This window comes from Rattus rattus, chromosome 6, assembly GCF_011064425.1.
Source record: "Rattus rattus isolate New Zealand chromosome 6, Rrattus_CSIRO_v1, whole genome shotgun sequence".
In the NCBI taxonomy this organism is placed as follows: domain Eukaryota; kingdom Metazoa; phylum Chordata; class Mammalia; order Rodentia; family Muridae; genus Rattus; species Rattus rattus.
In genome coordinates, this window is record NC_046159.1 from 90,841,747 (window position 1) to 90,868,350 (window position 26,604).

The window sequence follows — 26,604 nt, forward strand, 5'->3', positions numbered from 1 at the left end:
AAGGTTTCCATGATGACCAACCCACTCCCTTGTCAACAATGTCCCCGAGGGCAGAGGCTTCAAGCAATAACCCTCTTATCAGCTCCCCTCTAAGCACTGTGCATGGACTTGGACTCTGGGGAACACATTTCAACTAGAGCATCAGCCAAAAACCCAACAGAATAGATCTCAAAACCTTTAACCAGGCTAAAATACTGACTTTTTTTTTCTTCCCTGCTGGCCTGGGTCTGCTTCTGCTCTCAGGGTATCCAGGCAACTGGGTGGGTAGGTTTATTTAGAGATGGTTTTCAGTGAAGCAGCTCTCCTTTACTGGGGGTAACAAGGGCTATAGAAACTTTAGGGAGTGAGTAGGGGTTTTTGAGATGAGTGTACATCATTGGCTGGGGCTGAGCTGCTGGGAACTCCTCGTTTGCATAAAGAGGTTCCAGGTGCTTGCTGGACAGGCCCTTACAGGGAGAGAGGAAGTTAAACCTGTAATCTGGCCACTAGGCTACCTCAAGGGTAGTGGAGGTGGGGTTTGGAAACCCTACGTGCACTGAGACATACAGGCCCTGGGCAGGAGAGAAAAGCAAACTCCTGCTGGTCTCGGATGAGATTCTAGAGGTTTGGATGAGACTTGATCTCACTCACACGGGCAAAGCACGGGACCAAGGACCAACTCTGGCAATTTCTATTTACTCCCTCATCCAACACCCACCTTCTAAGCCTTCCTCGTGCATATCAAGTACAAGTGAAGAGCTAGCTGAGCAGAACTGGGGCTTCAGGATGAGTATCACAAGGACCAGCTGTGAGGATGATCTTAAGCCCAGGTCAGAAAGCAATGGGCACCAAAACCAGTCCCCATCCCCTTACACGGCTTAAGTTGCTAGAAAAGAAATCTTGAAACGGGATAACTTATGAAGACCACCCCACAATCCTCATCTGCCCCGTTTGAGGAACAAAAAAGACAGTTCATTTCTTTAAAAGAAATATTTTTTATTATATACATGTGTGGGCACGTGTGCACTGGAAGGTGTTGTCAGTTCTTCCATTGTGTGGGTTCTGGGACCCCACTCAGGTGGTCAGACTTGGAGGCAGGCACCTTTGCATGCTGGCCACCTCATTTAATCCAAGCGTAATTTATTAAGTATCTACTATGCGGTAAGTTTCAACTGTGGAGCTGGACACAGTCAACAAAACAGAACAAAAGTTACTTTGCTCTGTGGGATGAAGACTGTGCATTATACATACAGTATAGTGCTGGCTGTTAGAGCAAAATCACAAAGCACAGAAGGAACTACAGAAGGTCCCTGTGGGCCCTAATAGTGTGGAGAGTTAGAAGAGGTCTGAGGTGAAGTGACCTAAGGAGATTCTGTAGCGGCCTGCCAGGCTCCTCCCTACTGGGGCAGCCACCAAATGCTCTACTTTTTGTGAGTGAAATCGCGGGATTGAGGGGGCAGAAGGAAGATTTTCTTTTTCTGCTTATTGCACGGGAAAGAACATCCTATAAAAATTGACTCAGAGGGTGCAACGCTCTGCTTCAATCCCCTCCCTCTTTTTATCAAGTGCCTGTAGATGAGAGGCTTGGTTCTGCCTTCAGAGAGAACTTACCCCTGTGATACTCAACAAGACCCAAGCCTCAAGCAAGTGCAAGGGTTTCCAAGGCCAAGGCAGGGGTTTCCTGGACGAACTGTAAAGCCACCTTACAGCTCACACCCTACTAGTGGCTGAACAGGCTCTGGAGAACGAGGGGTGTGGAGAAGGGAAGGTGGGTGGGATGAGGGATCTGTTGCCAGTAGGCCGTAAAATCATCCCCACCTTCCTCCTCTAGAGCCAGATAGAGAACCAGAGCCTGACCCTGGCGGTTGGCAACCTTCCTGGTGTCCCCGGAAGGAAGACAGGCTGTGTCTGATCAGAAGTAGCCTCTGGTGCTGCCTGGATCTCCTAGACCAGCTCCCTTGACTCTGCTGCCTGCCTCCCTGCCTCCCTGGTTCAGCCCCGCCCCCGGCGCCATCCCTCAGTTTGTGGACCGGCTGAGGCTTCCAGGGGCAGGACGGAGCAAAGGTCCAGGCCCTCCCTCTTCTTCTCTCTGGGTGACCCGGGATCGCGCGCGCGCGCTCGCGGGCGAAAGAGCGGAGCGTTCCGGACGGAGCGGCAGCGCGCGGGTAAGTGGCGGCGGGCGCGAGCTGCGGGCTCAGTTTGTGCTCTTCTCCCTTCCGCCCGCTTGGTGTTCCGGCCTGGGGCAAATTGTTGGTTCCCCTTTGCTCGGGGAGATTCCCTCGCATCTCCCGGAAACTGGCGATTAGGATAGTAACCCCCCTTTTTCTCCCCACCCTCCAGTAGGGGCAGCCGCTCCTTCTTACCCATAGTCCCATTCTCGCCCAGTCTCCATTCCATCCTTGTCCCCTCCTAGCGTGATCGCGGCCACGCCTTTGGTCCTGGGATGTAGCAAGTGCAGCTGGTGCTCTCTGGCACCCATATCTTACCATGTCCCCACCATATCTCATGCATCCATCCTTTGTCTTCTAATCTCTCTCTCTGGTGTCTGGAAGGATGCAGGCGTGTGCATATGCAGGAAGAAAGGTCAGAGACAGACACAGGCTGGTGGGGTGACTGACTGAACCTCCTCACCGAGATCCCTTTTGCCTCAACCTGGAATGGTTTGGGGAGGGTCTCTTCCCACCTGCATCCGTCAGGGAAAGACCACAGGCAGCTCCCAGGTTTTGCGGAGCCTGAACAAAACAGCCAGTCAATCACCCACTCACTGGAAGTCCGAATGGGGCTTGGAGGGAGGAGGCGGGAAGGAGGCTTAAGGGACACCTGAACCCAGGTGACAGTCAAACCCCAGCCGGAGTTAGGAGAGGAATGAAAAGATCTGAGCGGTTGGAAGAACAGCATCTAGATATACAATAAAAATGAATCCTCTTCAACATGCATCACCCACGAGTGCTTCTTACAAAGAAAGGCCGGACTCCTGATTGGATCCGAGAGAGAAAACTAACCCAGACAGCCTGCCCACATCCCTGGACTCCAGGATGGCCCGCTGGGCGAGGAAGCTGTCCATTGACCACAGGGTGTTCTTGTTCTTTTTGAACTCTGGGGACGTTGGAGCAGACTCCTCTTCATGTGTATGAATCTTCTCGGTTATTTTTGAGTCCAGGGAGGCTGGCCTGCCCTTGAACACTGTGATCCTCTGGCTTCTCCCATGGCCGAGGGGTGGGGTTACAGGAATGCTCAGCCAATCCCTATAACTGCGTTTACTTTTGAAAATTAACTAAAACATTTTCAAAAAGGTATTACCTTCCTGTGAGGGCTAGCCCGGTCTTGGATTTGTAATTCTGTTTCAGCCTTTCTAGCCCCAAGTACCCAGCTGTGCCACTGCACCCGTGCCCCTCTGATCCTAACCTCTGTTCCGTTCTCCACTTCTCTCCTAAAAGCCTTGGGTGCCTTCTTCCGTGTGCAGGTTCAGCTCAGGCCTATTCTCTGACCACCCTTTGTTCCTTTGACGCACTATTGGTAGAAAGACACATTTTCTAAGGCAATGGTTTTGTCTCTACTATAACTGAAATCAGCCTTTCCAGACACACTGCCGTTACCAAATGAATCATAGGCAGCCAAATGAAAGAAGAAAACATTGATTAGGGGTCAGCAGTGCAGGGTGGTCTGAAGCACCCGCTCTGGAGTCTAGATGATCTTCTTGGCTCAGTACAAATTCTGTTGGTGGACGTTCAAGGTCCCCAAGCCAAAGCTACGGGGATCTGGACCTGCTGCATTTTATCGCTCCTTGCAGCAAGGGGGACGGGGCCTGTCAGTGATTTCAGGGGAAGGTCTTTGCTCTGGAGTAGAGGCTGACTGTAGGTGGTAAACAATGCTTATTGCAACCCTTCACAGTTCATTGCTATGTGGAAAGCCTGTCAGAGTTAGGCTATAGCTGGGGTTGGTCAAGCAGCCGCAGTCACTGGCCAGGCTGGGAGAAAGGTGGTACTGGCCCCTTCGTGACTTGGAGAACATTAGTGCTTGGTCTCTGGTTGACCATGGTGACAGAATGGTCATGTTTTTGCCATGGTTTGTGACCACAGTGCCCTTAATTCATGGGGATGCCCTGTGTCCCTGCTCATGTTCAGCAGGGGAATTCGAGCCCAGCTCGAAGCAGCACCAGGCTGGCCTCCGATGAGTGTTTCTCAAGATCTTGGGAAAGTACTTAATGCTTTTGAACTTCAGTTTCCACATCTGCGATATGTTGAAAATGTTTGCTTCAGAGAGTTGTTATGGAGGGCAAATGAGGAAACACAAAAGCATCCTGTTCATCGCCCGGCAGAGAGCAGGAGCCCAGCAGGTGTTGGTCCTGTTCTTTAGTTGGTGTGTTTGGTGTTTGGTGGGCTCTCCCCTAGAGTCCAGGGCTGGTTGTGGCAAAGCCAGAGATTTGAAGAAGCTTTGCCTTTGGGAAGCAGAGACAGGAGGTTATGGAGTTCGGGGCTGGCCCCAAACTGTCAATAAAAAAGAAAATGAAGAGGGGGAGGGGGAAGAAGAGGAGGAAGAGGAGGAGGAGGAAGATGAATCTTAAGTAGGATGGGAGAAAAAATAGAGTGCCTCAAAATTCAGAGTCAAATGTGTCAGTGAGTAAATCATGCCCCATCACATGAGCGTGATGGTGGTCTCTCATGCAGCCTTCACTATAGCCGTTCCTTTTAAGATTCCCTGTTCTCAGGAGCCAGAGGCCCCAGGTCATCTCTGCTAAGTCTGGATGCTGCCTTGCGTTCTTCTTTTCCAAGGAGTCTGCCTCTGCCCTTAACCATGTTCACACAGATTGCTTATTCTCTCATCTGCTTTTCTGGGAAGCTGGCCAACCAGGCAGGTGAGTAAAGGTTTGCCAGTGTAACTCTTAGCATGGGTGAGCATGCAGGAGCTGTCCCAACTATGAAGCTCAGCGACTTTTCACATGCATGCTCCTGAGTCTACTGTCACGTGCTTCCAAGCTGGAGCATTATGGAAATTTGAATTTAAAATCTGACTTCTGGTTAGTTGAGACTTACCTGTCTTTCTGTGCATCGGGCAATGTGGGCTCTAGATCCTTGAATCAGGTTCTAGAGTCATGGTTCTCCACCTTCCTAATGCTGTGACCCTTTAATACAGTTCCTCATGTTGTATTGAACTCCAACTATAAAATTATTTAATTGCTACTTCATAACTGTAACTTTGCTACTGTTAGGAATTGTAATGCAAATATCTGATATGCAGAACATCTGCATGCAGCTCTCAAATGGGTTGAAACCCACAGGTTGAGAACCCCTGTTCTAGTGCTTTTGCTCCTGTACAACTGGGCATGCTAGGTCTTTGTCGGTTACCTGGGTGATTGAGAAAACGGTGGCAATGTGGTGCCTCCTAGTGTCAGGCAAACTTGATTGTGTTAAATATCTGTCTGTGTTTTGGCTGATCCCTCTGTTTATAGCGAAAGGTTCCAGGCTAGGCAGATGACACACATCTGTAATTGCAACATTTGGGAGGTCAAGACAGGAGGATGGTGAGTTTGAGGCCGGTCTGAACATATGGAGACCCTATTTCAAAATTGCTAAGAATAAAAATAAAACTTTCATGTCTAGGTGTGGTGGTTCATGCCGATAATGTCAGCCCTGGAGAGGCAGAGGCAAGAGTATTGTTGTGAGTTTGAGGCATGTTCCAAGCTGCCTTGGCTTCGGTGTGAGACCCTGTTTCACAAAACAAGCAGGCTGAAGAGATGGCTCCGTGGTTAAAAATGCTCTTCCAGAAGGGGTTTTCTTCCCAGGCCCACATCAGGTGACACAGTTGCCTGATGCTCCAGCCAGGTGAAGGCCCATGTAGACTCCGAGGACTCCTGTACTCACATGGCGAGATAACTTAGCAGACAAGAGCACTGGGTGTTCTTCCAAAGGCCTCGGGTTCAATTCCCGGTACCCACATAGCTGCTCACAGCCTTCTGTGACTACAGTTTTAGGGTACCCAAAGCCCTCTCCTGGCCTTTCTGGGTACACATGCTGCACAGTCAGACAGGTAGACAAGACACCCAAGACACCATATGGATAAACTAGCAACAACAACAACAACAACAACAACAAAAACCAATAAAAGGAGCTTTTCTTTTAAAAAAGAAGAGAGATGTTTCCTCCCCCCACCCCCGAAGGCTTGTAACAAAGTTACAGATGTTTGCTTTTATTTGTGTTGAGATTGTATCTCTAGTGAGATATTTTTACTGCAATTCAATGTCTCACCTATGAGACTGACAAAGATTGTAAAGTTTGAGGCCTGTCATTGCCAATACAGATAGTGTACATTTTAAGAGATACCTGTAAGGACAGATACATTGTTACTAAGACTGAAGAAGGCAAGAAGCTTTAGAGTAACAAATGTACTTACCCATTGGCCGGGAATCTCTTCTCTAGGGCTCTAGCCTCTAAATTCAGTTGCCCATCTATGAAAGAATATTTAGTGACATTTGTTCAATACAGTTTTTTTTTTTTTATAGTTTAGACTGGCCTGGAACTCACTGTTAGCCCAGGCTAGCCTCAAACTCATGACAATCCTCCAATATTAGCCTTCATAATTCTGGGATTACTGGATTTAACCACATCTGAATGGCAGTATTTTTTAAAATATCAGGAATTGAAAGAATAAATCAAGTGGTGAGCCATATACAACGTTGCCATTAGGCAGAAACACATCCAGGGAAGGAATAGTATGCAACTGTAAATAAGAAAGTACTCACGTGGCATAATCTATGGGTTATATCACTATATAAGAAAAGCAAGTGTGGGGTTGGGTGTACAGACTTTTAACTTGTTTATATAAGAAAACACAAAGATAATTATAGTAGAAGAGGCGTAACAGGCAACTAGAATGAGAGCATGGACAGGGATGGGTTTCATTTTTTGGAGTATAGATGTTGGTGCCATGTGAGTTATTCCCACATATAACAGAAAAGAAAGTTCTGGCCTTAATTTCTTCAGGAGACCACTTCACCTTCTTCTCTTCTTCTTCTTCTTCTTCTTCTTCCTCCTCCTTCCTCCTCCTCCTCTTCCTCCTCCTTCTTCTTTTATTTGATATATTTCTTTACTTACATTTCAAATGTTATTCCCTTTCGGTTTCCTGTCCATAAGCCCCATCCCCTCCCCTCTCCCATACAGGTATTCTCCCATCGATCCCCCTTACTGCGCCCCCCCCAATTCCTCCGTACTGGGGGTCCAACTGTGGCTGGACCAAGGACTTGCCCTTCCATTGGTGCCCCAACAAGGCTATTCTCTGCTACATATGTAGTTGGAGCCCTGGGTCAGTCCATGCATAGTCTTTCGGTAGCGGTTTAGTCCCTGGAAGCTCTGGTTGGTTGGCATTGTTGTTCTTATGAGGTTGCAAGCCCCTTCAGCTCTTTCAATCCTTTCTCTAATTCCCCCAAAGGGGGTCCTGTTCTCAGTTCAGTGGTTTGCTGCTAGCATTGACCTCTGTATTGGATGTGATCTCGATGTGAGGACACCATCTTCTTAAAGTCCTGTGATGGGCTAAGCCTGGGTGTAACAAGGATCCTCAGAGCTGTAGGTGTCCAGTAACTTCCTAAAGCAACTTACTCTATCAAGGGTCCAGGTTTGATGTTAGATGAAACGAAAAAAGGCCCCACTAAAAGTTCATCTGAAGCGCCCCTTCTTAAGCCACTGATCTCCCTGGGAGAGGTGATGGTGTTACCAAGGCTGCGTCTTCACAGCAGCTGGGCTCCCTTTGGTTTTTAACAGCAAGCCTGACAGTCACCTTCTTGGAAACCCTTTGGATGTGAAGACGAGTTTGCAAACTCCCAGTCAGCTTGTTTCAGAAAAGAATCTAGAAACTATAAAGTAGTGATGGCAACATCAAGGGCAAACTGAAGCAGACCATTCTGTCATCCACGTGACTTCCCATGCTGGAGGGGAAACTATTTTGTTCAAAGTTCTTTGTTTTTGACACAACAAATCCTGCACTTTGTCCCTCAGATAGCTGTGGCAGTCACCACCCTAGTCTCCTGAGCCCATCTCTTGGTTCCTGGCTATTTTGTCCCCCCCCACCTGCCTGGACCATCTGCAGGACTTCCTAGTGGGTCTCCCACCGATATCACTCGTCATCTAACCAGCCTTCTAGCGAATCCACAAGGCACGCATCTCCCCTTGAGGATACTTACACTGTCTAGAGCATCATAGGTTCCCATCCATCTGGTCTGTTTCTCTCCTACCCACTCCCTCCTTACATCTCTGTATTTGTTCATGTGCATCTGTGTGCACAGCTATGGAGTCGAGAAGCAAACTAGAAGGTGTCAGCTTCTTCCTTTCTCCGTGTGAGTCTTGGGATCGAACCCAGGTCATGAGACTTGGCAGCAAGCACCTTTACCGGCTGTCACATCCCTTTGCTTTTTAGAAGACCTAAGTGACTGTGCTGATCGCCTTTGCTCTCTGGTCACACCCTTCCATAGATTTAGCTCATCTGACGTTTCCACAGGGGTGCGTGACCTTCAGGCTCTGGTTCAGGAACCTTCTCAGCCTGTTCCTGTCATTTGCTCATCCTGGAACCCTGTATTGTAATGTTCAAGTCAGTCTCAAAGCTCGCTAAGCATCCTAAGTCTGTCAGTGAGGTGTCAGCAGAGCGCCAGCATAGGCACCAGAAGCCTTGCCTGATCTCCCTTACACCCGACCCCTGCTTCTGTAAATGCTTCTCTGCCACAAAAGCCCTAGCTGATTCTTCCCTGGGCTACAAAGTGCAGCCTGGATGCCATGGGCTTCACTAATACATGGGGGTGGGGGTGGGGGTGGGGCTGGCTTCTCTCCAAAGTGATGGATGACACTTTTTGCTATTCGTTCTCCATTATGATCTGCCAGTGGCTACCATAAAACTCTGTGTGTGTGTGTGTGTGTGTGTGTGTGTGTGTGTGTGTGTGTGTGAGAGAGAGAGAGAGAGAGAGAGAGAGAGAGAGAGTCTGATTGAGACAGCCTTACTCTCTAGCTAGCTTACTGTTCTAGAACTCACAACTATCTTCCTGGCTTGAGTCTTTGGATTACAGGCCTGAACCACCAAGCCCAGCATAAACCTATTTTTTAAGTGGTTTTTTAAGTGCTTCAACCCAGAAGCTTGTGTGCATGCAAGAATTCTTAATGAATGACTCAGCTGACAGCTTGGCCAGTGAGTAAGTGAGTGTTCCGCTGAAGGGAAGATCCTTAGTCACAGTGTTGGCAGCCTGACGCTTCCGAGAGGAACTTTGTTTTTCCTCCAATGTTTCTTTTTACTCTGAATATACAAGAACCGGCTGAAGCAGCTACTGCTTTGTAGTAACTGAGGAAAGGGGACTTTGGAGAAATAGGGAAGGCAGAGTGTCTGAAACCCCAGAGAAGATGAGTGGTGAAGTCTGTAAACCAGAGTAAAGTCCAAGACTCCTCCCTGTGCCTGAACTCTGAGAGTGCTGTGCTGCCACGTGATTGGCCAACTTCCAGGGCAAGAATGTCAACACTAGCTCTTGTCCATTCAACATTTTTTACTTGATCATAGATAGTCTTAAAGTGCCATTTCAGCCAGGCGTGGTGGCTCGCAATTATCATCTCAAAACTGTGGAGGCTGAGGCAGGAGGACTCTGAGTTTGAGGCTGGCCTAGACTGTCACGTACATGCTTAAAAATAAAGCCTAAATAAAAGAAGAAACAAAAAATAAGATCTCCACCAAATAAAAGTTTTATTTCAATGTGCCCTCTGGGCCATATTAAGTATGTGACTTGAAATTTGTGTATAGATGTATATATTTGACCATGTTCAATTAATGTGTTGTAAATTATAAGATTTTTGTGTTTATATTCAAGTATTTGATTTGTAAAAGTTTGTTTTTAGTGTTTTTTATGTTATATGTGGGTGTTTAGCCTGCCTTGCTATGCCTGGGCATCAGACATATGCAGTGCTTGCCAAGGCCAGAGGAGGGCGCCCGATCCCCTGGAACCAGAGCTTTGGACAGGTGTAAGCCTCCATGTGGGCGCTAGAAACAAACCAAGTGCTTTTAACCACTGAGCCAGTCTCCTCAGCTTCTAAGTTGTTTTAAAATAATTCTCTTGTTAATAAATATTGCAGATACTTGCTCAGGTTGCCATTTGTCTGTATATATAAATGTCCTTTTATCCTGTGATTTAAAAAAAAAAATATTTCTCTGTGCATTTCCTACCATTTTTATGGTTTTATTTCCTTCAAAGAAATTCTGATTTATTGCTAATTTTCTCCTGTGTTGGTGTGAGGAAAGAATAAGACCATCCCTTGGGGACGTTAGCCCACTCACTAGCCTATACTTTTCCCTCTAAATATTTCTATTTTCTTTTTATGCCTTCATGGGCTTCCTTTTTTCTTTCCAGCTAAAGTGTGACTATACTTTAATTCCTGGGTTAAAAATTCATAGCTAGCTACCACTCATTCCTGAGTAGGAAAGATCACACAATGTAGAGGACGTCTGCCTTTGACCTTTCACAGGCCTGCGGTGGTCCCTGGGTACCACTGAGGGGGTGGATGGTGTGGGAAGTGGAGGGAACCCTGAGCGAGTGGATGAGGTCCTGAGTGAATCTGTATTGTTGGCTTGGCACGAACACGTCAAGGACCCTGTTGTCTCAGCCTTACTGGAGGAGGAGCTGAGGCTCGGAGGGAAATGGCCAAGCCCTCCTCTGCCAAACACAGATGCTGACAGTGTGTGCAAAGGCCATCAACCACAGCTTCCTCCTCCCAGATGACAACAGCCAGAGATTGCTTCCCTACAGAACCCCCTGTCACGATTGGCTAAACCCGTTTTCTGGTTCAGCTGTGTCCCATAAGCCCGCCTCCTTACTCAGATGCACACAATAAAGCAGGCTCCTGGATTCAGATTCACAGGTGTAGAATAAACACTCTGAGTTTCCAAGCTGCCATTGCAGTAGGTGCTGCCACACCGTGATGATTATAGCCCATCTGATCCCAGATCTCCTTACACATGTCTGTGTGTCTGTCCTCCCTCATGCCTTCATGATCCAGGCAGGTTTCCAGGACCAAGCAGTGCTGGTCTTGACAACATGGACCACCTACCTTGGCCAACTCACCTCCTACTAGACGGTGTAACGTTTTCATACGTCCTACACACAGCTTCTGGTGTATTTAAATCACTTGTCCATTGTTCATGCAATTGGCCTTCTGCTTATTACAACATCGTTTTAAGGGGAGTCTGCACACGTTCAGTCCAGGTGCAATTATTTTTAATATCTCCAATCTGCTATCGATTGAATGTTGGAAGTCATTATGTCAGCAAATATCCTAAGGTCTCTGCCTTCCAGGTTCTTAGGAGGTTTGTATTCTTGGTTCTCACGGTTGGTTAAATCAAGGTTTTGACAAGTCCTAAGTAAACATGCCATCGGTACCCCTTGTGCCAGGATGTTTAATTATTAATGTAAGAATTCTCTTTCATGTTGTCTAATGATTGATAATGTTCAAGATGGTGGCCTCCCTTTTGATCTTTGAATGGCCACCATAAATAAAGCTCTCAGCCAGTGCTAGTTGACTTACTCCTGTAACACAAGTATTTGGGATGCAGAGGCAGGAAGATTGTTTAGAGTTTGGGGCCAGCCTGAGCTATGTAACAGTGGGTTCCTAGCCAGCATGGGCTAAGGAATAAGATCCTGTCAAAACAAAACAAATCAAATCAAAACAAAGCAAACTCTTCCAATAGTAAAAAAACAGACCATCCCTGTCTCATTTGTATTGTCATGTAGTGTAAGCAACAAATAATGTTGTTTGGAGACAGGATTCAGTTGGCCTGGAATCCACTATATAGACCAGGCTGGCCTTGGTTAACTCGCTCACCTCTGTTTCCTGGGTTACAGATGTGCACCATCAAGCATGGCTCGACAAATGCACTTTTACAGCCATAAGCCACTGGGATCTCAGGGTTGCTTGTTTCTGAAGTACGACCTAGCTGACCCCGCCTGAAACATGAACTCTTTCAGTGTCTCAGTTCAGTCTTTTCCTATATTCGATCTGATTTCATTGTCATTAAGTGGCCTCACATTCCTTGGTTGCTTAGAGAGGACATAATCTTTCATACCAACTGTAGTGGCCCCAGAAAAATATAATTTTAGGAAAAAAAAAAAAAGACAGAAAGTGACTCTGTATTTGACTCTACAGTAACCTTATTTTTTTTCAGGTAATCTCAACCCGTCAAAATGTTTGCCAAAGCGACTCGGAATTTCCTTAAAGAAGTTGATGCTGGAGGAGACCTGATTTCAGTCTCACACTTGAACGACTCTGACAAGCTGCAACTTCTAAGTCTGGTGACCAAAAAGAAGAGATACTGGTGCTGGCAGAGACCCAAGTACCAGTTCTTATCGGCCACCCTGGGAGATATTCTCACAGAAGGGCACTGTCTCAGTCCAGGTACATTTTCCTGTGAAGCACAGCGACTAATCCCAGGATAGAAAATGGCTCTTCTTAGGTATCTGGAGTGGAGGTGTGCCTTATACTGAATTTTTGTCTTTGGCTCTCTGGTATGAAGGGACATCCTTCCTTAATGAGTACAGTTATACACACCTGAAACGGGATGTCATACCTTAGTGTTTTAAAGTTTGGGTATAAAAGTTCATTGTGCCGATCATAAATGTTAGAGCTACTCGGCAGAAGTGGGATGGGTGGCTCCCTATACACAATTTGGTCTCAAATTGAGACTAAAACTGCTGCGCACTGATCATAGGTCAAGCAGAGTGTTGTTTCGTACCTAATGATGCTTTCTGAGGGGGAGCAGGGCAGTCTCCCAAGTTGGTCCAAAAGTGGCTCTAGAGGGCTTGCTAAAAAGATTGGCTTGGCATTTATGGTAGCAAATTTGTAGTGAGAATTCTGGAATTTTGGTTTCTTTAAAAAACATAGTGATATTATGAAAACATATTTCCATTTTAATCCCAGGTGTGGGAGATATGGGGCTGTTTTTTCAGCAGCTGATTATGGTTCACCTTGTACTCTAGCAGAGGCAAGGTTTTGAGCGCTGGAGGTGGTCTCTGTGATTGTGTGATGTCTGGAATTCTGGGAACTTGACAGAAGACATATAAATGCAGTGGTCTCTCAGGAGGGAAGTTGTAGTTTGTTAGTAGTTGTGTTAAAGGAAGAAACAGAAAGAAATTAGATTCAAGGAGATCTCTCTCTCTCTCTCTCTCTCTCTCTCTCTCCTTTCTCTTCTATTTAGTGATAGGGAGTGAAATGGGGGGGGGGATAAACAGTAAGAAAAAGAACCCACTGGGCTGCTTCTATTTTACTGTCTCTCTGTCTCTTTGTTTCTGTCTCTCTCATTGTGTGTGTGTGTGTGTGTGTGTGTGTGTGTGTGTGTGTGAGAGAGAGAGAGAGAGAGAGAGAGAGAGAGAGAGAGAGAGAGCGCACATGCACAGTAGGACCAGTGGAGGTCAGAGAACAATCTCGGATGTCAGTCTTCACTACCTTGTCTGAGACCTGCTCTCTAGCTGTTGTCCCACTGTGAGTGCCAGTCTCATGTGGTGTATGGTCCAAGAACTTCTGGGGACTCCTTCTCCTGTTCCGTCTCCCTGCAGGCACACCATGTCTAGCTTTATAGGTCCTGTGGATTTGATCTCAGGTCCTCCTGTTTGTGTGGTGAGTGTTTTTACCCACTGAGCCATCTCTTCAGCTCCATCTGGCTTCTAACCAGTTTGTACAGATATACACTAGAGAAATAAGAGGGGCTGATGGTGGGCTCGATGGCTGTCGTTTGTCGTTATCACATGGATTGTCTATGAGATCCTCATCTAGTCTGTGTCATATAATTTTTTGGTCAATGACAGGTCATGTATTTTGGGATTCTTCAAGATTACATTGGCTAGTGATGCCTGAACCATCTTGGTTTGGACAGGAGGACTCTGCGATGTCTCAGCAGTGACGAGGTCACCTAAGGATGCGTTTTTTGGCAATTTGACCCCATTGCTAAATAGCACATGGCTATGTCTAAAAAGCACACAAAGGGATGAAAGAAAAAGTCTTCATAATCAGCAAAAATATACCATCATATGCTAATATTCACTAATACATACATTACTCTTCAGTTTTAACTGCATCTAATGAAAACATTGTACGTGTGTGTGTGTGTGTGTGTGTGTGTGTGCGCGCGCACGCGTGCATGCATGCACATGTGACAGCTAGTCAACATTAGGTGTCTTTTATCATTCTCCACCATACTGTTTTGAGATGGGGGTCTCAGCAAACCTAGGTTATACCACCAGGCCTTTTCTATGTGTGTGCTGGGGATCCAAACTCAAGTCCCCATGCTTGTGCAGCAAGCACATGACCCATCTCCCCAACCCCACAGCTAAATATTTTTTTAAAAAATGGGTGTAGAAACAATCTGTATACGATTTTAATATACTCTGCATTTATTGTTTATTTAATATTATGTACGTTTCCCTCCATAGATTTAGATATTTTAAATTCTATTTCAGCAACACATACTGTGCATAATTTGATTAACTATTTTGATTAACCCTAAATTGATTAACTATTCCAATTTTGTGCTTAATAAGTAAGGCTGCAATGAGCACTTTTGTTTGTGATCCTTAACTTTATTTTTTAAAACAGTTGCATTAGCAGGCTTTCCCAGGCTTCCTGGGCTAGAGGTTGGAAACTTTCTGAAACTTGATACTCCTTGCTATCTTTCTGGAACACGGTGATGTGTGACAGTATCGATAGCTTATGATTATTGGATGAAACTATGTCTAATTCCTCCTTCCATAGTAAACGTCTAGCATTTTGTGATCATAATGTCTACCAAAGGGAAAGGAAGGAGAGTCGCTCACTTGGATCTGTAGTCTCCACACTTGCTTCCGGATGAAACTCCACCCCCTCCACCACATCCCCTATCAACACTGCCGTCAGCCAATCACTGGAGCTGCCACGGAGTCCCTCTGCATTAGCTGCTTTTCTCTTTTCTAGCACAAACTGCCCGACAGGAAGCAACTTAAGAATGAAATGATTTATTTTAGCTCACAGCTGTATGGAACACTAGGCGAGGAAGTCTCGGCTGCAGGAGCTTGAGACATTGCTGGCCACACTGTATCCACAGCCAGGAACCAGAAAGCTGCCGATTTGACTGTTTTTCTCCTTTTATTCAGTCCAGACCCTGTCCCATAAAATGTGCCACCACATTTAGGATGGGCTTTTCCACCTCAGTTGACCTAACTTAGACCACACCTCTTGGGCTGGCTTGAAAGCTAGTCTTCTCGGTGATTCTAGAACTTTCAAGTTGACAATACCCACCTTCACACTCCTATCTAGTAACTGGAATCTCTCTGTGGTGTTAAAATGATAACTTCGTGGTACCCAGATAAATCACACAGAGTTAAGTAGGACTAGCAATGTCACTTGCACCATAGGGATTCCCAAATAAGACCATCATCTGAGGTCAGCTCTCAGGTTGAATCCTGAGTCCTACTGGACTCATGGCTGGGAGGAGCAGATTCAAGAGGCTTCATTGTTGTTGCTCCCTCCAACCCCTGCTTGACTCAATCCCGGTGTGAGTATTGCCAAGGATAAGGGGGAAGGTGGAGATGGGATTATTGTTGGGTCACTGATAGCCCAATGCTCCCCTTTCCGAAGGCAGTGACTTGATTAAGAACCATGTATAACTGAGATTGTTTTTAGCAGGTGTGAGGGGACATTTTATGTATATAATCTTGATTTCTCCCTGTCAGCTGTGTGACCAGTTTTGGAGACTGTTATGTTTTGAATCTAAACATGTTACCCCATAGTCTAATGTTTCGTATGATTGGTCCCCAGTTTATGGTGCTATTCTGAGGGCAAGTGAACCCCTGGGAGAAGAGACTGACTGACAGAAGTAGTCACTAAGCAGGGGCCTCTGACGGTTGCACCTGGCCTCCAGTTCCTGTCACATATTCCCTGTTTCTGGTACTGAGTGAGCAGAAGGAAGTCTGTCAGACCCAGTGGCTTTGAGTCCCTTCTGAAGATTAGTCAGGAGCCTCAGAAGAGACGTGGATGAAGGACATAAGAAAACAGAGTATAACGTGTGATACCCACACAGGTCCCTAATGTATCCTTACCACATAATGGTTGAGGCTATGTTTTTCTAGTTGTATCTTGGCAGACTAAAATGAGGACAGTGGCCTGGGACATATATTTGTGGTAGAATATTTGACTCTATACGAAACCCTAGATTCAGTACTGAGTACCAAAGAGAGAAAAGAGAAAGTGAGGGAAAGACAGACAGAAAGACAAACCACCAGGGCTGGTAGTTCACGTGTGAACTCATCAGGTATTATTCTTAAGGGTTCAGAGCAGAGGGTGGATCCAGAAGGCATCCTGGTTGTCCTCGCCTGCATGTGGTCAGCTGGAGAGCAAGGGGAATAGCTTGATAGTAGAACATTTGACTGTCAGTGAGGAACCAGGCAATTTCCAGATGACTCGACTGACACTGGAATACTAGGTGGTGCTGCTGTGTTCCTTAGAGTCTGGAAATCCAGATGGAAAGTGGGGTGGTGTGTGTGTGCTTTGGGAGGAGACTGAGCGGGATGGGCGTGTTGGCTGACATCTGGCTAGAGGTCAGATATAATTATATTTGCTTGGAGATGTTAAGGAGGACCAGAGAATTGTTCTTCATGACTGGCAGTGGGAAGGAAGGATGCCAAGGACTGTCCAGGAAGATCTGCCATGCTAAGTGTCTCCCCCTGGGTTTTGTAGAAGCGATTGGGCATAGGTGTCTCCATCATCCTCCATAAGACAGACCCCTTCCAGCCCTCACCTCAGATGGCCGCCATCTTGGTTACTTTTGATCCTTGCAGTGATAAAATACCTGCAGGGGGGTTGGTTTGGCTTACACTTTGAGGGTACAGTTCAGGGTAGGAAAGGCCTGAAAGAGGGAGCTGGTCACATCGAGGCCCAGTCAGCTCACTATGTCCTGTTCTGGGACAGTAGCCCACAGAATGGTGCCTCTCTCATATTTAGCGGGTCTTTCCTGCCTCACTTAATCCAATCTAGAAACTCCCCCTCAGGCATGTCCGGAGATCTGTCTCCTGCCTGATTCTAGACCCTTTCAGGTTGACAGTCAATATTAACCATAACAGTGGCTAAAGAGGGGCTAAGCACCCCTAGACTCTGGCCAGTCCAGGACTGCACCCCATCAGTGTATAGGTGTGCAGACTGCATTTTACTACCCCAGCTGTCCACTTTCCAGTTGGATGCTGGTGTGGGTTTCCCAAGAGGCTTCTGGGAAGCTGGGCCACCCACAACAACTGAGGTAGCCTGCCTGCCTTCAGATTCATCTACTATTTTCTTCCCAGTGGTTGTGGAGTCAGACTTCGTGAAATACGAAAGCAAGTGTGAGAACCACAAGAGCGGGACTATCGGGACCGTCATGGGGAAGGTCAAGCTGAATGTTGGAGGCAAAGGCCTGGTGGAAAGTCAGTCTTCGTTTGGAACCCTGAGGAAGCAGGAGGTAGATGTGCAGCAACTCATTCAGGATGCTGTCGGGAGGTAAGGGAAATTCTGTTTTGTATGCTGGGCCTTTACACATCTTATGGCTAAAGATCGTTTGATTGGACCTCTGCCGAAAAGGCTGTCGGATGTAGAGTTTACTAAACAATGTGTATTGAGTGCAGTCGCCTTGAAACTTTGTCGGAGCACATGCTTTCTTTGTTTGTTTTAATTTCCATTAATTTATTTTGTTCACTTTACATTCCGATCACAGTCCCCCCACCATCTCCTTCCGATCTCCACCTCACACAACCCCTTCCCCCATCCCCTATCCTCCCTTCTCCCTTTTCCTCTGAGAAAGGGGAAGCCCTCACCCCCACCCCAGTATCAACCCACTCTGGCATATCAAGTCACTGGAGGACTAGGGGCATCCTCTATCAGTGAGGCCAGACAGGGGAGAGATATCTTCAGGCAGGTAACAGACTCAGGGATAGCCCCCACTCCAGTTGGGGGACCCACATAAAGACCAAGCTGCACGTCTGTTACATGCTGGATTGGGGCAGGTCCAGCCCATGCTTTGGAGTACATTCTTTATTCTAGAATTTACTGATTGTTTTTATCTGAGAGTGGAGACCTGGGAAGCAGCGCATATTTTAAGAAAGTACATGTCCTCTTTGATGGAATGATCTGATCAAATTCCAAGAGTAGAAAGGTTGTGTCCTGGTTGAAAATTTTAGTGTGTGTGTGTGTGTATCATGGCAGACACAGGGGTCAGGGAAAAGCTTGCTGGAGTCAGTTCTCTACCACGTGGTCCTCAGTAGTCTTGTCAGTCAGAGCAGTGATTTTTCCAGATGAGCCGTCTTGCCATCCCCTGATTTGTTTGTAAGGCTTCTGTTCCCTGTTGTTTGTTTTCATTACATTTGTTTGAGTCATTTCTCAAGTGTAGCCCAGGTTGTCCTCCTTCAGTCGCCTGAGTGCTAGGGTTATAGGTTTGTCACCACATCCTGTTCAAAGACTTAGCAATGGTTTCATTTGCTTTCTCTGGTGCTGGGGATTGAACCCACGACCTCACACATGGTGGGCGAGAGTTGACATACCACTAGCTCCATAATCTTTGAGTATTAATATCAGAAGCAGGAAACTCACAAGAAAACTTGTATCTTTGTATTTTTCTCATAAGAAAGCAAGAAAGAGAGGGGCCGTCTGGGAAAGAGCTGGTTTGCAACTTCAACGTCTTGAAGGAAATCCCTTGTTTATTCTTTTATCCCAGGACAACTCATCATTATTTCTGCCTTATGTAAATTCAGCATTCAATAAGTCATTCTACTGACTGAATAATGTTATATTCTCCACACTGAGGACTCTGCAGCCCAATTTCTAGTGAAAGAGATTCCAAATATCGAGTTACCTTAAACTTGCAGTGGATTGATGAGATTGGAGGCATGGGGCGGGGATGGGGCAAAATGCTGCAAAGAGGGATTTGGTTTTCAAGTGAGGCTGAAGAAGGCAATGGAGAAATTTGTCTTAGTAGAAAGACTTGAAGAAGGGAAAAACAACCAGGACCCTGCAGATGTATGTATGTATGTATGTATGTATGTATGTATGTATGTATGTATGTACATGATGCTTTGTACTGTGACCAGAATGGCTACCCCAGGGTGCCCTGGGGAAGTCAAAGGTGAGCCAGGGTACTCAGGACCTAGAGACCATAGAAAGACATGGTCTCTTACTCAGAGTAAGATGGGATATCTCTGAAGGTTCTAAGTAGGAATGTGACATGTTGACTTATTCTTTAGATGGATCCTCTTGACAACTGGGCTTGGTAGAGACTGGATAGGCATGAGCCAGGAGCAGCTAATGCAAGGATCCAAGTGCGATGATAGCTCAGTGTATCCATCCATATGTGTATTTTCATCTGTAATTTTTATCATGCTTTTCCACTGAAGACAGAAAATTCAAATGCAAATGTGTTGAGGGAAAATTCATTCATATTTAGTTATAAGGAGCTTGTGTAATCTAATGTTCTTAGGGCTGAGGATGTGGGTCAGTGGTGGAGCACTTGTCTAGCACAGGTAAGGCCCTGGGTTCAAGCCTGAGCAATGAACAAAGCAATAGTCAAAAGGTAGTAAGTCCTTGTTCTTAGAATCATGTGAACAATATGCTTATGGAACAAAACTGTGGTTTAAATTAGTAAAATAAATAAAATGCCATGAAAAACACGTCAGGATTGGTAGGCTATAAATTTAGATCTGGTTCTTCCTCCTAGTCCCATGCTCCCAGAAATAAGACTCAGACGAAAAATATATTTACAGATATCTTGGCTAGGCTCCTCTCTCACTAGATATAACTTAAAATGTTCCATTTATTCTAGCCTACAGTTTGCCATGTGGCTGGTTACCTATGTCCTTCTCCTCACATTTCCCAGCAAATCTCCTGCCTAGCTCTATCCCAGAATTCTTTCTCCTCCAGGATATCCTACCTCTATCTTCTGCCTAAGTCATAGGCCATGGGCTTTTTAATTGTATGTATCCATGTAATACATAAAATATTCTTTCTACAGTGGGCAGATTTAGTCCAGGCTGGACAACGTTAGACTTCAAAACTACGCCCCTGTAACTGCCCTGCTTAATGGACTTGAAAGAGCATGTATTTGACATTGCTATTGGCCAGAGAACTTGTGGGTCTCCTTGGTGGTGCTGGGGGTTGGGGCACAGACACCCTGTGACTGATCTTAGCTTCCTTCCTCTATTGCTTTTTGCAACAGGGGCACCTTTCTTCTCCCTGCAAGGGACACTGGGGCAGTATGTGTTTATCAGCAATCAGAATGTAACTGGGCAATGTTCATTTTCATTGCTAAATCTGGTGACACTGTTCATAGACGATGGAGGGCAGGAAGACTGGGAAGGTCCTGGGCCTCTTACTTTTTACCTGCCAGAAGCCCTCTTTGCTCTCTTACATTTTATCCATCCCTTTTCAGCTTCAGTGTGCAGTTTTGTCATTTCTATTTCAGGAACCAAGAGTTAGGCAATGCTCTGCAATCACATCTCCTGTGAGAGGATTTTAAAGGAAGTCTTCATGATTCAGGTGTAAAAGCTACTGTGAACAGGAAGCAGGGTGGGGGTGCTGGAGGGGGTAGGGAGAGGGCTACCTGTGAATAGCTGAGGGAGAAAAAGCTGTAAGTGAAACAGAAAGGGAGAAGGGGAGGAACATCAGGCACCTACTATGTGTCAGGCAGTAGGTATTTATTGCCTCATTCTCTCTGCACAGTTGACTGCTCTAGTCTTGAGGCAATCATGTGCAGCCCAGGAAAGTAGAATCATTTCTTCCCAGAGAGCTCAAGCTGGGCGCCGCAGCTGGCATTCAACTGATTTTCTTGGTTCCAAGTGTCCTTTTCTTTCTTCTAAATCTTGTTTGAATCGGTAGAAATAGAAGTGGTTTGGGTGTGATGTGGAGTACCTATGAGGGTGTTGGGTTTCGCATGGGATTGGACCCTGTTTTCAGCAGGTGCTTGAGAAGAAGGGTCAGGCTTGCTGCCTTGGGTATGCCTGGACAGGTTGAGGATCACCAGGGAAGACATTTCAACCATCAACTGCAGGTGTGATGGAGAAGAAATGGTCCTGGGAGTAGTAGCTGAGACATGAGGAACATGCTAAGGAATACATATCAGGATATAGCCAAGGTAGAATACATAATCAGCATGTGTGAGCCCATCTTTCTACCCCCAATACTGCAAAACAGAAAATAACAAGATATAATACCTGGAACCCCAGGAGGTGCCTTATCACAGAGTCCTCCTACTTGCTGTACTTTGCTGAGAGCTAGGAGTGAGCTACATGGGAAGGAAGGAGAGCTACTTTCCCAGCCTCAAGACAGATGCCAATCAAGCTAGCATTCCGTGACTTCATACTAGGGTAATAAATCCTTATCGTGTGATCTGCCTGCTTGTCTTTGGACTCCTGGAACATCATCAGTATTGATAAGGTGCTGTGGATGCAGCTGTGGCCTTGGGCTCAATAAGGAGTGATGCCTCAGTACTGCATTTCTCAAGAGCATATTTGGAGCCACCCATTTTTATTTCAGTTGTATAGATAAGCTATCATCTGTATACAAGTCTTGGAGGCTCTAAAAACCCCCAAGTATTAGAGCTGGTGTGTAGTTTGTGATGTAGTACACTTGCTGAGCTTGCTTAAGGCCCAAGGGTTGATATAGACAGCACCAGAAGAAAGAAAAAAAACTCCAAGTATTAACTATGATGTCTGAAAAATACATCCAGCTCTCAAACTCCATTTTCTTGTTCAAACTATACCCATATGTTTAAAAGATTCATTTGGAATCTAGGGAATCATGCTTATAGGTACTGAGAGCTGATTGCTTTTAAAGAGCCCTGGGTTTAGTTTAAAAATTCTTGATGGATACTATCCTAACCTTTATGACCTTGCCTCCAATTTCTTTAAATGGAGACTAACAAATGTACTGAGAATTTTCATAACAACTCAGATTTGTGTTTTAGTCTTTGTATCTAGTGTTATTCCATAATAACTCTCTATAAAGCTTTTACAATGTCTTCTGTCATTCAGCTGCCACTTGTCACTGTCTCAGTGTAACAGCTTTACCTCACACCACCTCAGCCAGCAAGCTCATTACTGCCTTAAACCTCCCAGAATCTGGAGAACCTTATTCTTATAAATAACTTGGATGGACTTAATAAGTCATGCCAGCCTCTGGCCTCAGTCTTTTGAGGCTCAACAGTCTTCGGGAGCTCCCTCTGAAATGTCTAGATGTGAGTGGACACACTCCAGATCTTTTCCTTTGAGGTTGAGCCTTACTTCTAGCTATGGTAGCATAGACAGTTTTGTTTATTTGTTTTGTCTTTTATTTCTTTGGCTAAGTGAGGTTTGAGTTAATTAAGACACATCCAACTTTTATTATTCATCTTATTTCTAAGCAAATTTTGATACAGCTGATTACAGTTGTCTAGGTGTACATGCAATTACACCTGCTCTTGACAAAGAACTCTCCATTAATTATATAAATTGATACATTGTGGACTGTTATTCAGAATGTTTTGAAATAATAGCAAATTAGCTGAGCTACAGATTTTGTACACATTAAAAACAATGGAACCCTGTTCTGGTGTTTGACCTTCCTAGAGGAGATAAGGGACTCTCAGGAGCACTGGTTCAATGTCCACACTTACTTGGCTTAGGTGTATATCAAAGAGGTCATGTCTTGCTTTACAAAAGGAACGTGTGTACAAAAATGGAAACATCTTTCTTTTCTACTGGGTTCATTTCACTGTGGCTCACAGAGCATGCCATGCATTTGTCCCATGAACTCCTCAGCTCACTCACACTCTTCCTTCATTCTCCTTTTTCTCTGCTTCTCCTTCAGGGGCAGCATGGTGTGATGAACTAGAGAAGGGCAGAGCTAGGGAAGGGCAGAGCTAAGGAGGACTCTGAGGTCTAGAATGAGTGTGGCCAGCAGAGACATCTTATGCTCTTTTTTTAGTGTTAGCAGCTATTTTTAGACCCATGGTTGGGTGATAAATTAGGTTTAATGTATTTCGTGTGTGTGTGTGTGTGTGTGTGTGTGTGTGTGTGTATGAGAGAGAGAGAGAGAGAGAGAGAGAGAGAGAGCACTAAGATTTTACTAGGTAGCCCCGTATGTAGCCCAGCTGCCTGCCTCCTAAGTGCTCAAGTTAAAGATGCGCACCTTCACATCTAGAAGATTTATTCTTTAAAATGAAAAAATAATCATGGAAATTATGGAATAATGGAAATTAAGGAATAAAGGAATATGTAATAAAGATAAGCCACTTATGGGTCTTAAGAGACCAAGTAAATCTTAGGAGCCAGTATTGAGTAACATCTTCTACAGCTTTTGATCAGATATTTTGATTGTCACCTAGACTGTTGTTTACCCTCTACAACCCAGTTGTAAGGCCCATTGCTAAATGCTTGCCTTATTCTATTTAACATGGTGAAGTGACCTAGTTCTCTTACTAATGCCATTGTGCTAGAGGACACTCAACAAAACATCTTTTCTTCCTTTTCCTTCCCATTCCCCTTTCATTTCCTCTCCTAGACAAGGTTTATTTGTGTAGCCCTGTTCTGGAACTTGCTTTGTAGACTAGGATGGGTTCAAACCCAGAGATCTCTTGGGATTAAAAGCATGTGTCCCATGCCCTACCTAAAACATCTTTACTCAGAACCAGTACCTAGGAGCCATCTTCTTCTGCTTCATTACCTTGAACTTCATTAGCAGAATGGACTTTGTGCTTTTGTGAGAATTAGATGAAAACACAAACAGAACCTGTGCAGCTGCTTCTTGCATATGGCAAGTTCCCTTAATCCCTTCACCATGGTGGTGAGTGGATTGTGGATTCACTTCTGAATGACACAATAGAGTCTGGCTACCAAGTCTGGGGAGAGCTAGATGCTGAGATGGGGGCAGGAGCTTAGAAGTCGGGAGAGGTGCTGGCCTCAGAGATGCTGATATGACATTTCTGACTCACCCTCTTGTATTTCTTGTTTCTCTGGGGGGAAGTGCCAGGTGATGAGCTGGTGTCCATAGTTGAATTGTCTTGGGTGGAGTCATGAGCTGGGATTCAGGTGGCAAGTGTGTGCTGCCCCCTCCCCCAGCTCCTGCCTGTGCTCTCCAGCATCTGGTATAGTGATAATACCTGCCTTTGTATTTCCTGTATTTTTCTCCAATCCCTCCACAGAGCTTCATGGTGAGCAGTATTCAGATGCTTTCACTAAAAGCTGAGATGGGGTGTGGTGCAGTTCCCTCCTCACCTTCTCTTTTACACCATTTCTCACCAGTTGCTTCACACTCTTGAGTATCGGTCTTGTGTGTTCTCATCATCCCAGCTTCCTGACCTTTTCTTTTACTCTCTCGTCTACCTATATCTGGTCCTTTCCATCTCTGGATCCACCATGGACAGCCCATCAGATCTTGTAACTAGCCTTACCAACTCATACTCCTGTGTATGCTCCCTCCCCAGGAAGTGGTCTACATTTCCTCTTGGCCAAACAGTTCAACATTTTCTCTGTAGCACCATTGTTCTCCATGTTCCCTTCAACCCTTGGTCCTGTTACCTGACTTCAGTTCCTCAGAGTCAAATACTAGGTGATCTTCCATCTGGTGGTCCTATCTGGTGGTCCTTCACTCTTCCTTCCACCCAGCCTTCTTTTCCTGTCATGCCCAGTCAGTTCCTAACTATTCTTCATATCCTATCCTAGACCCAATGCCCCCCTTACAGGCTACATCCTCACCCCCCTGTTGGGGTGCTGGACATGCTGAGAGCTCATATGCCCTGAGTTCCTCAATCTCCACATGTCCATTCTGGCATGCACCCCTTGCTCATGCGGGCTCTGGCAGCATGGTAAGCATTGCTCAGTTGAAAGAATATTTGGTTTATCTTCATTTTACATATGAAGACTTGTATTCAGAAACTAATTAGTTTGCCTGGACTCAGAATTTAAGGCCAGACCCACAAACCATATGATTTTTCCAGTTCAGCTGCTATGTGTAGAGCTTGAAAAGGAAGAAAACTCCCAAGGGGTGATTCAGGCATTCACCTCTTTGCTCAGCTTCATCCAGCTTCTCATCTCCTTGGCTTGCTGTTCTGCATCACCTGGTGGCAGTTAATTAATTACACAGCCTAAAAGGTTGAGCATCTGTAATTGCTTCGTCATTTTGCCCTTTCAGTCTCTCTGGGTTGTTCTGTGTGACGAAGATAAGATGCCAGAGAAGAATGTGTTAGGAGCAGGCACGGAATGTAAATGGGCGGGGGGCAGTCCAGTCACTTGGGGAATCATGCGCAGTGAGCATCATGCCACAGCTTTAATTCTTCTTGCAATTTACAAACATGGAGCCATCTTCATCTTCACAACTGAGAGAGAGGCAGAAAGACAGAGAGAGACAGAGAGACAGAGAGAGACAGAGACAGAGAGACAAAGAGAGGTTTTTACTATAGCCCTCCTTTTGTTAACTTTAGATGACATGGTCTAAGGTTTCCAATGTATGATAAAACAGCATAGCATCAACCCCCTGTTGACTCTCTTTTTGTCATGCACACATGTGTGCACACACGGACACACATACAGTAAAGCTTGATCTCTAAACCAGGCCTAGTAAAAGGTAAACTAATAGAGCAATATACTGCAACCATATAACAGTCTGTTAATAAGTACAGTAATTAAATGTGAGTCACTGTAAAGTTATGCGAATGGCTCTCTTAAGTGCTGCACCCATCCTTTTCAGGGTGATGTCCTTGATAACAGCCTGTGTCATCAGAGGAAGTGAGATGAACAGCTGAGGACTTATTTACCATGACCATAATTTTGTAGTTTGATACTGACAAGGTTGGCACTGTTTGTCCTTCACCGTTTCCAGGTGGCTTTGCCTTACGGTTGGTCTTAGCACATGCTCTTTGTTTTCCTTACTGAGAACTTCCACTTCCCCAGTGAAGGAAGCATGTGACAGCATCTTTTTGGTAGATCCAAACTGTCATCATAGGTCTCCTTGGGAGATCATTATTAATTAAAATGGAAGTTACTTGAACACAACCACTGGGGCATCAAAGTTGATTTGGTAACTGAGGTTGCCTCTGGGTGACTCTTGAGTAAGTAGCTTATACATGGTGGATACATTGTACAAAGGATGATTCATAGCCCTGCTGTGTCTGCAGAACTTAGTAGTTTTGGATTGTGGCTGACTTCAGGTAACTGAAACCATGGAAAGCAGCAAGGAGATGGCCATATGTTGGAAATGACTCTGTCAGGTCACAGTAGTTGAGGTGTCTAGAATTTTCTGTCCCTTGCTCCAGGTTGTTGTAGCTTGGGTCTAAGTTCCTACATTAAAGGTAGGTTCCCCGACTCTGGTGCTAGTAGGGAATGATGGGAGTTAGGTTTTTGGAAACATGTCCTCAGGGGCACTTCTGGGGACCTCAGTTCTTCCCTTTCTCACCTAGCGTTCTGGCTCCCAGGAGAGGACAGGATTCATCCACCACATATTGGTTCCATGTTTCACTATACCAGTGATGGAGACAAGTACCCATGGAGTGAAATGGTGTAAGTCCTGAGCCAAAACCCTACACTCCAGTCAGAATGTCCCTTTCTTCCCTCCTGCATAGAAGCTAATCTATTGTGTCTGTCACAGCAGACTGGCGGAA

The 26,604-nt window shown here is 45.5% G+C and overlaps 1 protein-coding gene across 1 annotated transcript in view; it reads left to right on the forward strand.

Annotated features, from left to right (window-relative positions):
* The first annotated feature begins 1,551 nt into the window (after positions 1-1,551).
* The window catches only part of Gsdme (gasdermin E), a 57,059-nt gene continuing 32,006 nt past the window's right edge, over positions 1,552-26,604 (forward strand). Inside the window, exons 1-3 of the mRNA XM_032906538.1 lie at positions 1,552-2,144; positions 12,157-12,386; positions 17,294-17,486. Of these exons, the coding sequence (XP_032762429.1) occupies positions 12,176-12,386; positions 17,294-17,486 (404 nt within the window). The 5' untranslated portion in view covers positions 1,552-2,144; positions 12,157-12,175. The remainder of the gene's footprint in view (positions 2,145-12,156; positions 12,387-17,293; positions 17,487-26,604) is intronic.